This window comes from Scyliorhinus torazame, chromosome 12, assembly GCF_047496885.1.
Source record: "Scyliorhinus torazame isolate Kashiwa2021f chromosome 12, sScyTor2.1, whole genome shotgun sequence".
NCBI classification, from domain to species: domain Eukaryota; kingdom Metazoa; phylum Chordata; class Chondrichthyes; order Carcharhiniformes; family Scyliorhinidae; genus Scyliorhinus; species Scyliorhinus torazame.
Window position 1 is genome coordinate 210,184,424 of NC_092718.1, and position 15,583 is coordinate 210,200,006.

The 15,583-nt window shown below is 51.4% G+C and overlaps 1 protein-coding gene across 2 annotated transcripts in view; it reads right to left on the bottom strand.

Annotated features, from left to right (window-relative positions):
• The window catches only part of LOC140386940 (multidrug and toxin extrusion protein 1-like), an 89,995-nt gene that overhangs the window by 24,805 nt on the left and 49,607 nt on the right, over positions 1-15,583 (bottom strand). For both annotated transcript variants that reach the window (XM_072469849.1, XM_072469850.1), the window contains exons 8-11: positions 14,498-14,595; positions 13,599-13,712; positions 6,269-6,336; positions 1,365-1,473 (exon numbers count right to left, since the gene is read on the bottom strand). In XM_072469849.1, the coding sequence (XP_072325950.1) occupies positions 1,365-1,473; positions 6,269-6,336; positions 13,599-13,712; positions 14,498-14,595 (389 nt within the window). The remainder of the gene's footprint in view (positions 1-1,364; positions 1,474-6,268; positions 6,337-13,598; positions 13,713-14,497; positions 14,596-15,583) is intronic.

Consider the following 15,583-nt stretch of genomic DNA (forward strand, 5'->3'; position numbering starts at 1 on the left):
ACAGCAATTCAGATTCTTTCCTGCCCCACCTTTCTCCACGTGGCTTGAGCACGTAACCCAGGCTGACACGCCAGTTGGGGTTGCTGCACTATCGGAGGTTCGTCATTTGGACTGCGTGTGAAACAGAGGTCCTGCACGCTCTCTCAGCCGGAGGTAAAAGATCCCACGGTACTATTTCAACAAAGAACAGGGGAGTCATCCCCGCCAACACTTATCTCTCGAAAAACAGGGGGCGTCATTCTCCGACCCCCCCGCCGGGTCGGAGAATGGCCGTTGGCCGCCGTGAATCCCGCCCCCGCCGAAGTCTCCGGTACCGGAGATTGGGCGGGGGCAGGAATCGGGCCGCACCGGTTGGCGGGACCCCCCGCTCAATTCTCCGGCCCGAATGGGCCAAAGTCCCGCCCAGAAATTGCCTGTCCCGCCGGCGTAAATGAAACCTGGTATTTACCGGCGGGACCAGGCGGCGTGGGCGGGCTCCGGGGTCCTGGGGGGGGGGCGCGGGGCGATCTGACCCCGGGGGGTGCCCCCACAGTGGTCTGGCCTGCGATCGGGGCCCACCGATCCATGGGCGGGCCTGTGCCGTGGGGGCACTCTTTCCCTTCCGCCTCCGCCACGGCCTCCACCATGGCGGAGGCGGAAGTGACTCTCCCCACTGCGCATGCGCGGGAAACTGTCAGCGGCCGCTGACGCTCCCGCGCATGCGCCGGGAAACTGTCAGCGGTCGCTGACGCTCCCGCGCATGCGCCGCATTTCCGCGCCAGCTGGCGGGGCAACAAACGCCATTTCCGCCAGCTGGCGGGGCAGAAATCCCTCCGGCGTCGGCCTAGCCCCTCAATGTTGGGGCTCGGCCCCCAAAGATGCGGAGCATTCCGCACCTTTGGGGCGGCGCGATGCCCGTCTGATTGGCGCCGATTTGGGCGCCAGTCGGCGGACATCGCGCCGTTGGGGGAGAATTCCGCCCAGGTTATCTGTCTCTAGTACCTTGCCGTTTATGGATCCTTTCTGTGAGAAGATTGGCTGCTGCAATTTCCTGCGTTGCCACCCCGCGCCTCCGGGAAAACCACGGCCCGGGGGGGGGGGCTCGCTGTGTCTGGGAAAAGTGAATCGCAACGGCCAGAGAATTCCAGCCTGCGCTTCAAATAGATGATTTAATTGGCTGTAACGCGCTCTGAATCAGCCTCGGGTTACCAAAGGTGCGGGGTAAATGTAAGTCTTTCTTTTCTTTTCACAGTATGAATGGAAGTTTTCCACAGTCTGAACATTACCAGGCGCAAAGCAAACGACAAGGAAGAGACGTACATTCCACTACTTGAAGGAGCACATTGTAGTCAAATAGCTCATGGAATTGCAAATGATGGACTCACCAATGCACCACAATGCAACTTTGGCAGAGTTTTTAGCTTTCTCTGGGTTCCCAGCACCCAGCGCGGTACCCACACGTACAGCTGCAGCGACACTGAAGCCCAAAGGTGCCTGTAGGAGAAAGGAGTCACCATGTGACATTCCGTAGAATTGCGTTGGATACATGCAGCCCATACCATCGCTTATGTTCCGCTTACTTCTCCTCCCATCTTTCCTTATCCAAGTCTGTCATTGTAACCCTCTACCCTCTCCTCCCTCAAACGCTCATCTAGAAAATGGGGCAGAAGTGTTTAGAACTGGGAAGTGAAAGGTCCAGTCTCTCTCTGACTGCTGAACTAACACACTGCTTCATTGTTCTAAAACCAGAGTGTCTCGCACATATTTGCTACAAACTTGAAATGATCCTGAATCTGCAAAGAAAATAGACAACCTTGCCAGAGAAAACCACCTCATGTCTGGAAGGAAGAAGTACTGAAGCGAAAGCTGAAACTCACACTGGACGGGACTCCGTCCCCCCAGCCGCGTGTTTCCCGGGAGCGCCGCCAGACTCTCTACTCCCACTGCTTGCCAATGGAACTTCCCATTGAAAACACCACCGCCACCGGAAAACCCATGGACGGAGTGTGTGCTGCCGCGGGAACGGCCGGAGAACTCTGGCCACTTAGTAGAAGCCAGCCAAGTGCATCAAAGGTCGCGGGATTCTCCACCCCATCAACTCCGTTTGCCAGTGCAGTGCGCCACCAACAGCAGCGGGATTTTCCATTGTGGCCACGCGGGAAGCCCCGGGGCATTGGTCCGCTGCCGGTGAAGCAGAGGATCCCGCTGAGGAAAATCCCGCAACTTTTATCCTTTTATTTTTATGAATATTTTCTTTACCTCACAACCACCTGTTTCCCTCTGTGTAGTTTGTCTGTGTTTGTGTGTGTGTGTGTGTACAGAGATTGCGGGGGGGCGGGGGGTGGGGGTGGGGGGTAGTTAGAAAGGAGGGGGTAGGAAGGGGTCTGTCATGGTCAGATTTTTTTTTTTGCCGATTTAATTATAATGCTGTCCATGATAAAAGGTTACTTGTGTTAAAGTTACAAACTGACTGCAGTTTATTGGGCTCAGGCAAGGACCTCCAGGTATTTTAAAATAAATCTAATTTCACTTGTGTTGAGACTCTGGGTCAAGTGGGGCAGGAATTGATCGTGCACTAGCCCGGGGGGGTTGTGACATTTAACAAACTATTAAATGTGAATAGCAAAGCCTTTGCTATTTTTTTTCAAAATACATGGATCCAATCCATTGGGGGGGGGGGGGGGGGGGGGGCCTTGTTGGCGGTGGGTTAGCATCCCTGCTTCTCATCTGGAAACTCGAGGTTCGAGTCCCACCCCAGGACTTGATGGCCAAGGCCGATGAAGGTGCGTTCATTACTCAGCCAAACAGGTTGAGTATTGACTTGCAAATGCTGCCAATTACCAGGAGGTAAGAACAGGAGAAATTCCCAGCTTCAGCTGGGGCGGAATTAGGCCCGGCCTCCTTGCTCTACCTGTGGTGGAGGTGGTGGGGCTGTGAGGTGGACCTGACTCAGTGCTGAGAATGGGGGAAGAATCCAACTAGACAACGGACTTTATCCTCTTCGAGTTTGTTCCGTTAATTCAGTGCGTTCCCTTTTTTTATTTTAATGCACTTATCTCATTGCTTGCCTCATCGTTCAATGTAGTTTTTACCCATTTTATCTCCCTGGCAAATACCAAAGCAAAATCATTGTTCAGTATGTCTGCCATCACTGGGGCTGGATTAGCACACTGGGCTAAATCGCTGGCTTTTAAAGCAGACCAAGGCAGGCCAGCAGCACGGTTCAATCCCGTGTCAGCCTTCCCAAACAGGTGCTGGAATATGGCGACTAGGGGCTTTTCACAGTAACTTCATTGAAGCCCACTTGTGGCAATGAGCGATTTTCATTTCATTTCATTCTATTGCTGCCTCTAGCATCATCCTGTGTCTTCCTTAATGATTCTATTCCTATCACAGCCTTCCTTTCTTATTCATGTGTCTGGAAAATATTTCGCTATTTCGTTTTATGTTCCTTTATTATTAATTTCAATTTCTTCTATGCCTTCCAATATGTTTTTTTGACTTAACTCTCTTTTTTGGGCACTGCATTGTACAATTACATAGTCTCTACAGCACTAAGTTGGCCATTTGGCCCAGTGAGTCTATAACTGCATGTGACTGTTATAAACGATAGAGTTGAAGACGGCATTGATGCAGGTACACTTTAGGTATGAACCACGACTAGTCGACCTTAGTAATAGCAATACTTGCTCCCCCAAACGACTTACTCAAACAGGCTTGTCTATGAGAGCGTAAGCCCTCTTTTATACCTTTTGTGACTATGGAAACAGACCCTTCTTTGTAAGGTGGCACCATAAATATTATCAGTTAAAAAATATTCAGCAATTTTTCACCGATTGATTCCTGGAGAAAATCATTCTGGTAAACCTTCGCTGCACTCCCGCTAGAGCAAGAAAATCCTTCCTCGGATAAGGAGACCAAGCTGCACACAATACTCCAGGTGTGGCCCCACCAAGGCCCTGTATAATTGCAGCAAGACATCCCTACTCCTGTACTCATATCCTTTTAGTAGGAAGTCTTACAACACCAGGTTAAAGTCCAACAGGTTTGTTTCAAATCACTAGCTTTCGGAGCACTGCTCCTTCCTCAGGTGAATGGAGAGGTATGTTCCAGAAACATATATATAGACAAAGTCAATGATGCAAGACGATACTTTGAATGCGAGCATTTGCAGGTAGTTAAGTCTTTACAGATCCAGAGATGGGTTAACCCCAGGTTGAAGAGGTGTGAATTGTCTCAAGCCAGGACAGTTGGTAGGATTTTGCAAGCCCAGGCCAGATGGTGGGGGGGGGGTGAATGTAATGCGACATGAATCCAAGGTCCCAGTTGAGGCCGTACTCAAGTGTGCGGAACTTGGCTATACGTTTCTGCTCAGCGATTCTGCATTGTCGCGCTTCCTGAAGGCTGCCTTGGAGAACGCTTACTCGGAGGTCAGAGGCTGAATGCCCTTGACTGCTGATGTGTTCCCCGACTGGAAGGGAACATTCCTGCCTGGCAATTGTCGCGCGATGTCCGTTCATCCGTTGTCGCAGCGTCTGCATAGTCCCGCCAATGTACCACGCTTCAGGGCATCCTTTCCTGTAGCGTATGAGGTAGACAACGTTGGCCGAGTCCTTCCCTTCCAGTCGGGCGGTTTCAGTGGTGGTTGTAGCCCATCAGCGAGATCTTCTGGTCCCGCCATTGTCAACGGGATTCCCGTTAAGTACACCCTCATCGGCGGGAAACCTGTGCGTCATCAGTGGGACCAAAATTTCCCACCGGTGTGAACAGCTGGTAAATTCTGCCCGATGCCTTTTTTCATACTTTGCCATCTGGCTTCGATCCATTTAAGAAACATGGAAAATAGGAGCAGGCGGAGGCCATTCGGCCCTTCGAACCTGCTCCGCCATTCATTATGATATTGGCTGATCATCCAACTCAATATCCTAATATGCTTTCCCCCCATATCTATCTTCCCCTTTGGCCAAAATGCTACATCTCACTGCTTCTTGATAACATGCAACCTTTTGGCCTCAACTACTTCCTGTGGTAATGAATTCCACAGGCCAACCAGTCCCTGGGTGAAGAGATTTCTCCTCATCTTTGATCTAAATTGTCTACCCCGTAGTCCTCAGACTGTGACGCTTGGTTCTGGACACACCCACCATCGGGAACATCCTTCCTGCATCCACGCCGTCTAGTCAGGTTAGAATTTTATAGGTTTCAATGAGATTCCCTCCCTCATTCTTCTGAACTCCAGCGAATACAATCCTAACCGATTCAATCTCTCCTCATATACCAGTCCCATCATCCCAGGACTCAGCCTGGTAAACCTTCGCTGCACTCCCTCGAGAGCAAGAACATTCTTCCTCAGAAAAGGAGGTTAAAACTGCACACAATTTCAGGTGTGGCCTCACCAAGGTCCTGTATAATTGCAGCAAGACATCCCTGCTCTTGTATTCAAGTCCTCCCGCAATGAAGGCCAACATATCATTTGCCTTCTTTACCGCCTGCTGCACCTGCATGCTTACCTTCAGTGACTGGTGTACGAGGACACCCAGGCCTCGTTGCACATCCCCCTCTCCTAATTTATGGCCATTCAGATAATAGTCTGCCTTCTCGCTTTTGCTACCAAAGTGGGTAACCTTGCATTTATGCAAATTATTCTGCATCTGCCATTCATTTGCCCACTCACTCAACATGTCCAAATCACACTGAGGGATCTCTGCATCCTCCTCACAGCTCACCCAACTTGGTGTCATCTGACAAATTTGGAGAGATGGGGCAGAATTCACCGTCCTGCCGGCCGGCCAATGGGATTTCCCATTGTGGGTAACACCACACCATCGGGAAATCCCTGGAGAATCTCCGGTGCAATGGAGAATCCCGACAGCAGAGAATCCAGCCCAAGACATTTTGTTCCCTCATCTAAATCATGAATATACATTGTGAATAGCTGGGGTCCTCGCACTGATCCCTGCGGTACCCCACTAGTCACTACCTGCCAATTTGAAAAATACCCATTAATTCCGACTCTTTGTTTCCTGTCTGCCAACCACTTTTCTATATATCTCAATAAATTACCCCTAATCCCATGTACTTTAATTTTACACACAATCCTCCTATGCGGGACTTTGTCAAAAGCCTACTGAAAGTCTAAATAAACCACATCCAGTGCCTCCCCCTTGTCAACTAAGAATAAATATTCATGTGTTATAATTACACATTTTTTGTGTGAAAACGTTAAGTATTTTTCGATACACAAATTTTACACATTTGCATTTGGATTCCAGAGAGTCATCAACCTTACCATGTATACTATCGAGAGAATCTGATAAAGAACACACTGGGCTCCAAGTTGAACTTCACTAATTATTCCTGTGAATGAGAAATGAAACGAGCGAGCCTTTGCTGTAGTGATTAATCTTGAAAGAGACAAAAACTATATTTAGAAGGAATTAACATTTCAACAGCAGCCTATCAAGTTTCCAGTCCTTTGCCAGTAGGCAGTCAGCCTCTACTGAGAAAGAATGAGTGAGGTACCCGCTCCCAGGTCACCTATTGCTCTGCAGAATCTACCTCTGTAATGAAGAGGGAGTGAGCTGAAGGTATGGTACACCCCTCCCATTTTTCCCTCGACTAATTCCTGAAGACCCAATGCTCTGCTTGTACTTAGCTGCAACCTTCAATAGGTTGCACAAGCCTCGGACACCCAGCAGAACTGAGGCTGTGTCCCACCACTCCACCATGTCATATTCGTGCCCCTCAAAAAAATAGGTATTTCATCGTAAAACGTTTTTCAACATTCTTTTGATGTAATTTAGAAAATAAACAGGAGATGGATTTTCCCTTGGGAAGGGATAAGGACTGGAGCTATTCAGGCCGAACTAGCTATGCATTCCGGCTTGGGTCATTGTCTGTGCGGAGTCTGCACGCTCTCCCCGTGTCTGAGTGGGCTTCCTCCGGTGATGCACAATAAATGACCACTAAAGCGAGGTTGTAGTCCAACTGAAGGCTTTAATAAGCCAGATGTTTCCCCCAGCAGCTCAGGTACAGAAAGAAGGCTGCTGGGGCAGCACGGGCTCTTATACCCCGCTTTGCAGGGCGGAGCTACCATACAGCTTGACCAATAGGAAACATACAATATCTACCAATGGTGTTCCAGCATTACCAGGTACCGTAATACCTCTACACAGGCTACCACATTCACCCCCTGTTAAAAAAAAGAGTCCGGCGGGGGTGGCAGCTTGATATTACAACATGGTAACGTGGTAGAAATTATAGTTATGGAGTTACCGTAATACCTCCGTACAGCGTTTTGTAACAATTTACAGATTCACAATTAACTATATCCACTTTAAAATGAAGCAATCAGTCGATCGGGGGTCCTGGTCGTCCTCTGTGATCGTCAAAGCTTCGGTGGTGATGCCGGTGGAGGCTCGGGCATCTGTGACTCCGGGAGCGTGGCCTCGATCTCTGTGGCAGCTTCAACACCCCTAGACGGCGCTGGTGGGGAAAACGGTTGACCTGGGAAGGAAGCATCTGCGGGGTGCGTTGTTGGGTGGGGGGGCCTAGACGGGGCCAGCGGAAGGACCGATCCTCCTGTAAGGTGCCCTGGTGGAGGGGAGGGTGGGACTGGTGGCTGGGGTGTGCGTGGGGATCCGGCGGGTGCCAGGTCTCCAAGGGAGACCGTATCTTGTCGGCCGTCGGGGTACGCCACATAGGCGTACTGGGGGTTAGCGTGGAGAAGATGGACCCTCTCGACCAACGGGTCCGACTTGTGCGCCCGCACGTGTTTTCGGAGCAGGATGGGTCCGGGAGCTGCCAGCCAGGTTGGGAGCGAGGTCCCAGAGGAGGATTTCCTGGGGAAGACAAGGAGACGTTCGTGAGGTGTCTGATTGGTTGTGGTACAAAACAGTGACCCGATGGAGTGGAGGACATCCGGGAGGACTTCCTGCCAGCGGGAGACTGGGAGATTCCTGGACCGTAGGGCCAGCAGGACGGTCTTCCAGACCGTTCCGTTCTCCCTCTCTACCTGTCCGTTACCCCGGGGGTTGTTACTGGTCGTCCTGCTCGAGGCGATGCCCTTGCTGAGCAGGAATTGACGCAGTTCGTCGCTCAGAAAGGAGGACCCCCTATCACTATGTATGTAAGCGGGGAACCCGAACAGTGCAAAGATGCTATGGAGGGCCTTGATGACGGTGTTTGCGGTCATGTTGGGGCAGGGGATGGCGAATGGGAACCGGGAGTATTCGTCAATCACGTTCAGGAAGTACGTGTTGCGGTCGGTGGAGGGGAGGGGGACTTTGAAGTCCATGCTGAGGCGTTCAAAGGGACGGGAAGCCTTTATCAGGTGCACTTTCTCTGGCCGGTTGAAGTGCGGTTTGCACTCCGCGCAGATTTGGCAGTCCCTGGTGGCTGTCCTGACCTCCTCGATGGAGTAGGGCAGGTTGCGGGTCTTGATAAAGTGGAAAAAATGAGTGACCCCCGGGTGGCAGAGGTCCTCGTGGAGGGCTTGGAGGCGGTCCACTTGTGCGTTGGCACATATGCCGTGGGACAGGGCATCAGGAGGCTCATTTAGCTTCCCGGAACGATACAAGATCTCGTAGTTGTAGGTGGAGAGTTCGATCCTCCACCGCAAGATTCATTTTCATTCATCTTATCGTTTTTATCTTGCCCCGCTGTGCATTATCGACCATGAAAGCAATCGACTGTTGGTCAGTGAAGAGAGTGAATCTCCTGCCGGCCAGGTAATGCCTCCAATGTTGCACAGCTTCTACTATGGCCTGGGCCTCCTTTTCAACTGAGGAGTGGCGGATTTCGGAAGCACGGAGGGTACGTGAGAAGAAGGCCACGGGGCACCGCTTGGTTGAGGGTGGCCGCCAGAGCTACGTTGAACGCATCGCTCTCGACCTGGAAGGGGAGGGACTCATCGATTGCGTGCATCGTGGCCTTTGCAATGTCTGCTTTGATGTTGCTGAAGGCCTGGCGGGCCTCTATCGACAGGAGAAATACTGTGGATTGGATCAGGGGACCCACTGGGCATAGTAAGAGAAAAACCCAAGTCAGCGCTTCTGGGCCTTGGAGCAGTGAGGGAAGGGGAACTCCATAAGGGGGCGCACGCATTCAGGGTCGGGGCCTATAACTCCATTTCGCACTACGTAGCCGTGGATGACGAGGCGGTCGGTGCTAAACACGCATTTATCCTTGTTATATGTAAGGTTAATGATCTTTGCGGTCTGGAGGAATTTTCGGAGGTTGGTGTCGTGGTCTTGCTGGTCGTAGCCGCAGATGTTGGCATTATCGGGATACGGGAATGTTGCCCGTAAACCGTACCGGTCAACCATTCGGTCCATCTCCCGTTGGAAGACCGAGACCCCGTTAGTGACACCGAAGGGAACCCTTAAGAAGTGGTAGAGCCGGCCATCTACCTCGAAGGCAGTGTATTTGCGGTCACTAGTGCGGATGGGGAGCTGGTGGTAGGCGGACTTAAGATCCACCGTGGAGAAGACCTTGTAATGCGCGATCCTGTTTACCAGGTCGGATATGCAGGGGAGGGGGTACACGTCTAGCTGCGTAAACCTGTTGATGGTCTGACTGTAGTCGATGACCATCCTATGCTTCTCCCCGGTCTTTACCACCACTATTTGAGCTCTCCAGGGACTGTTGCTAGCTTCAATGACTCCTTCCCTCAGTAGCCTTTGGACCTCTGACCTAATAAAGATCCGGTCCTGGGCACTGTACCGTCTGCTCCTGGTGGCGACGGGTTTGCAATCCGTGGTGAGGTTCGCAAACAGGGAAGGCGGATTCACCTTGAGGGTTGCGAGGCCACAGACAGTGAGGGGGGGTATAGGGCCGCCAAATTTGAAAGTTAGACTTTGGAGATTACACTGGAATGCTAAACCTAGGAGTGTGGCCGCGCTGAGGTGGGGAAGGACGTAGAGCCGGTAATTTTTAAACTCCCTTCCCTGGACCGTGAGGTTTGCTACACAAAACCCCTTTATCTCTACTGAGTGGGAACCGGAGGCCAGGGAGATTTCTTGGTTAACGGGGTGGACGAGGAGAGAACAGCGCCTTACCGTGTCGGGGTGTATGAAGCTCTCCGTGCTCCCAGAGTCGATTAAGCAGGACGTCTCTTCCCGTTGATTAGTACTGTTGTTGTAGCGGTTGAGAGTGTTCGAGGCCGGGACTGGTCTAGGGTCACCGAGGCTAATCGCAACAGTTGAGTGTTCTCTTCGGGCGGTGTGCGGTCAGCCGAGCTGGGGTCCTGGGAGTCCATCCAAGATGGCGGCTCCCATTGGTCGCACATGGCTGGGGGTGCTCAAAATGACAGCACCCATCCATCGAACGTGGTGTCCGTGGGACAAGATGGCGCCGCCCTTGGCCGCACATGGCCCTGGAGGAGGAAGATGGCGGCGCCCGCTGGCCGCATGGGGACCGTGAAGAGGTTTGTGGTGGCGGTCTGCATTCGCCACCGGAGACCGCGGCGACCGCACGGGCCAGGCATACCACCATGAAGTGGCCCCTTTTTACCGCATCCCTTGCAGGTGGATGCGTGGGCTGGGCAGTGCTGCCGGGGGTGCTTGGCCTGCGGGGCCCCCCGGGGTTGCCAGGCCGCCTTGCAGCACAAGCTTGTGGGGGGATGGGAGATGTCTCGGGGTCGGCTGCGGAGGGGTTCCACGCTGCCCAGGGGGCTGCCGCACGGTCGGGAACGTAAGCGTGGGCGTTTCGGGAGGCCACATCCAGGGAGGGTCCGTGCCTCCTTTAGGCCTAGGGTGTCTTTTTCCAGCAATTGCTGGCAGATTTGGGAGGACAGCATACCTGCCACGAAAACATCCCGGATCAAGAGTTCTGTGTGGTCACTCGCCGAAACTTGTGGGCAGCTACAGTTTCTCCCCAACACCAGGAGCACATGGTAGAATTCTTCCAGCAATTCCCCAGGGATTTGTCGCCTCGTTGCTAGCAGATGTCGGGCGTAGACCTGGTTTACCGGGCGAATATAATGTCCCTTTAGCAGCTCCATGGCTGCATCGAAATCGTCCGCGTCCTCGATGACGGTGTAAATTTCTGGGCTCACCCTCGAGTGCAGGACTTGCAATTTCTGTTCTCCCGTGGGTGTGTTTTTGACCATTCCGAGATATCCTTTAAAACACGCCAGCCAGTGCTTGAAGGTTGCCGCTGAGTTCGCCGCGTGGGGGACTGAGTTGCAGACACTCCGGCTTGATTCGGAGCTCCATCCTTTTAAATCTAGCTTATTAAATTTATGCACGATCAATGATCACTAAAGCGAGGTTGTAGTCAAACTGAAGGCTTTAATAAGCTAGATGTTTCCCCCAGCAGCTCAGGTACAGAAAGAAGGCTGCTGGGGCGGCACGGGCTCTTATACCCCGCCTTGCAGGGCGGAGCTACCATACAGCTTGACCAATAGGAAACATATAATATCTACCAATGGTGTTCCAGCATTATCAGGTACCGTAATACCTCTACATAGACTACCACATCCGGGTGTTCCGCTTTCCACCCACAAGTCCCGAAAGATGTGCTTGTTAGGTGAATTGGACATTCTGAATTCTCCCTCCGTGTACCCGAACAGGCGCCAGTATGGGCTTTTCACAGTAACTTCATTGCAGTGTTAATGTAAGCCTACTTGTGACACTAATAAAGATTATTATTCAGCTTCGTCTTCAGTTCTCTGCCAGAAGGTAGGTCCGACCCACAGCACCATGATGTCTAGGCTCCTCAATTCTGACCATCCAGAAACGGGGATCCAATCCTGCGCTGTTGGCAGAAATTTGATCCACACCAGCCACCTGGCCAATAAACCAACCTTCGTAACCATAATGCAGACAGAAAACTAATGCAATGTGAAATATTTATAAGTGAAATTTAAATTTGAAGCGACACTAATGCACCGATTGTGTTCTCAACTACTCTCACATTAATGGTACAGGAGTTACTGTTTTCGTCGCGATGCAGATGTCCCGCCCACAGCTGCAGCATTGGAAGGCTGTGACTAGCGGCGTTCCACAGGGATCAGTGCTGGGACCATTGTTGTTCATGGTGTATATAAACGGTTTGGAAGAAAATGTAGCTGGTCTGATAAGTAAGTTCGCAGACGACACAAAAATTGGTGGAGTTGCGGATAGTGACGAGGATTGTTAGAGGATACAGCAGGGTGTAAACTGGTTGGAGTCTTGGGCAGGGAAACGGCAGATGGAGTATAATCCGGACAAGTGTGAGGTAAGGCACTTTGGAAGGGCCAATGCTTGTAGGAATTACACAATGGGGGAACTCTTGCGAACACTGACAGGCAGAGAGATGTGAGTGTGCATGTCCACCATCACTGAAAGTGGCAACGCATGTGGATAAGGTGGTCAAGAAGGCATACGGCATGCTGGCCTTCATCGGTCGGGGCATTGAATGTGAAAATTGGCAAGTCATGTTGTAGCTGTACAGGACCTTAGTTCGGCCTCATTTGGAATATTGGGCGTCATTCTCCGACCCCCCAGCGGGTCGGAGAATGGCCGTTGGCCGCCGTGAATCTCACCCCCGCCGGTTGCTGAAGTCTCTGGTACCGGATATTCGGCGGGAGCGGGAATCGGGCTGCGCCGGTTGGCGGGCCCCCCCGCTCGATTCTCCGGCCCGGATGGGCCGAAGTCCCGCCGAGAAATTGCCTGTCCCGCTGGCGTAAATTAGAGTACCTATTTACCGGCGGGACAAGGCGGCATGGGTGGGCTCCGGGGTCCTGGGGGGGGGCGTAGGGCGATCTGGCCCCGGGGGGTGCCCCCACGGTGGCCGGGCCCGCGATCGGGGCCCACCGATCCGCGGGCGGGCCTGTGCCGTGGGGGCACTCTTTCCCTTCCGCCTTCGCCACGGTCTCCACCATGGCAGAGGCAGAAGAGACTCCCTCCACTGCGCATGCGCGGGAATGCCGTCAGCGCGGAAAACCGTCAGTGGCCGCTTACGCTCCCGCGCATGCGCCGCCCGGAGATGTAATTTCCGCGCCAGCTGGCGGGGCACCAAAGGCCTTTTCCGTCAGCTGGCGGGGCGGAAATCCGTCCGCCGCCGGCCTAGCCCCTTCAGGTTGGGTCTTGGCCCCCAACGATGCGGAGCATTCCGCACCTTTGGGGCGGCGCGATGCCCGACTGATTTGCGTTGTTTTGGGCGCCAGTTGGCGGACATCGCGCCGATACCGGAGAATTTCGCCCATTATTTGTATTTTTTATTATTTGCTCATGGGGTGAGGGCGTTGCTGGATGAGCCAGCACTTATTGTCCATCCCTGAGCGCATTTAAGAGTCACCCACTTTGCTGTAGGTCTGGAGTCGCATATCGGCCTTTCCTAAAGGGCATTCGTGAACCAGATTGGTTTTTACGACAATTGACATGGATTTCACCTTTTAGACTATTAATTCCAGATTTTTTTTGCCGTGGTGGGATTCGAAACTGGGTCCCCAGAGCATTACCCTGGGTGTCTGGATTACTAGTCCAGTGACAGTACCACTGCACCACTGCCTTCCCTGCGGTCCCAATTGAAGAAATCCACCAGAAATAAAGGCCCTCTTACTCTGTAGCAAAGCTGGCTGATAGAAGGTTCCTCATTAAACACTAACCGTGCAGAATATTTGACAATTTATGTACCTGCTAAGAAAGCTCCAATTTCATAACTCCACCACTCAATGCAAAGCATAAGCATGCTGGAAACTGCCAGGCGTATAAAGAGGCCCCACTCCTGCAGGCAATCAGTGGACCATCCTGCATTAAAAAAGAAACTGAGTTACTGATGCCACTGTGGGAAGTGTCTGAGGAATGCCAGGGGAAAGAAAAGTAGCAGCAGCAGGACATCTCCCTGGCCCTCTGCGGAGCAGCTAATGTTCTTCTCAACAGGCTCCACTCCAATACTTTTGCCGGGGAAGGGTGTTATATTACTTTGCGTAATACATATATTACTTTTTTGAACCAGCCCAGTTGTTGAAATGAGCAGTAGTCTTCTTGTAAAGATAAACTAATTTATTGAGTAATATAAATAAATATTGAGTTCTTTCTACTTAATACTCAACTAGTAAAACAAAGTAAGAATTGTAGATATAACTAATTAAATTATACAATACAGTGCTTTGTTAACTAATAACTTCTCTCTAGCTTTCCTACTCTGCACTCCTGATGCACACAGAAAGAGCGGGAAAGCTATTAATATAGGTCCTGACAGTGAGACATCTAGTGTTCAATTGCCTGTACTAGCATTACATATATTGATCATGTATTTTGATATACAGAGTTCACTACAAAGGGAACAGTCCAGCTGGTGTTCCCATCCTAACTGTCATCCAGCAATCCCACCCGGCAACTGAGTGTGAACAGGTCACAATGTTTACTAACACTCACGGAATGGGCGCTTGCACAAGATACCGGAGAGCTGCTGGCTCCCAGGGGGTGAATCTGAACACAGATCCGAGAGGGGGCACAGGAAAGTGCAAAGCAAATAATTCAGGTGCCTTTTGAAGAAACAAGTCTCACTCCACAGAGGGACTGCAAATTACCTTCCCAGGTCTTGACATGCAACTTTCTCCATCGAATGTATCCAAACAGGAGACTAGTTTGACAGTACTGAGAGACAACATTGGCAGCAGCCGAGCCTCTGAAAAACACCAATTCACACATTAACGTTCGGGGCACTGTATGTTAATCAATGCAGTTTCTAGTACACACCAATATGCCACACTGTGAGCCGGACTGACACTCCCAGACTGGTTATCAATGTAATAGTTAGCACACCGAAGATCACTGAACAAATGTCCAATCGCAGAATCACATCTAATGTTGGCAGGGTCACCATTATCCTTCAGTATGTCTCTGATGCACCCTACTTCAGCATCAAGCTTGCATAGTGAGCAAATGGATCAGGCCCTATGTACAAGGTCGTCAATAAGACCAATCTTATAGCACATGGAACTGTAAGAATTTTTTAAAAATTAATTTACAGGATGTAGGCGTTGCTGGTTTGGTCAGCATTTATTGCCCATCCCTAGTCATCCTTTAGAAGGTGATGGCTTCATGAACCGCTGCAGTCCTTGAGGTGTAGGTACACCCATTGTGCTGTTCGGGAGGGAGTTCCAGGATGTTGCCCCAGCGGCAGTGAAGGAACGGCTGATCTCTTTCGGGGATGGTGAGTGACTTGGAGGAACCTCCATGTTCCTCCAAGTGGGGCTGGTTTAGCACATTGGGCTAAATAGCTGGCTTTTAAAGCAGACCAAGGCAGGCCAGCAGCATGGTTCGATTCCCGTAACAGCCTCCCCGAACAGGCACCGGAATGTGGTGACTAGGGGCTTTTCACAGTAACTTCATTTGAAGCCTACTTGTGACAATAAGCGATTTTCATTTTCATTTCATTTCATTTCATTTCACGTGGTGGAGTTCTCAGGTCTCTGCTGCTCTTGTCCTTCTAGATGGTGGTGGTCATAGGTTTGGAAGGTTCTGTCTAAGGAACCTTGGCGAGTTACTGCAGTGCGTCTTGTAGATAGTACACACGGCTGCCACTGTTTGTCAGTGGTGGAGGGAGCGAATGTTTGTGGAAGGGGCGCCAATCAAGTGGGCTACTTTGTCCTGTTTGGTGTTGAGCTTCTTGA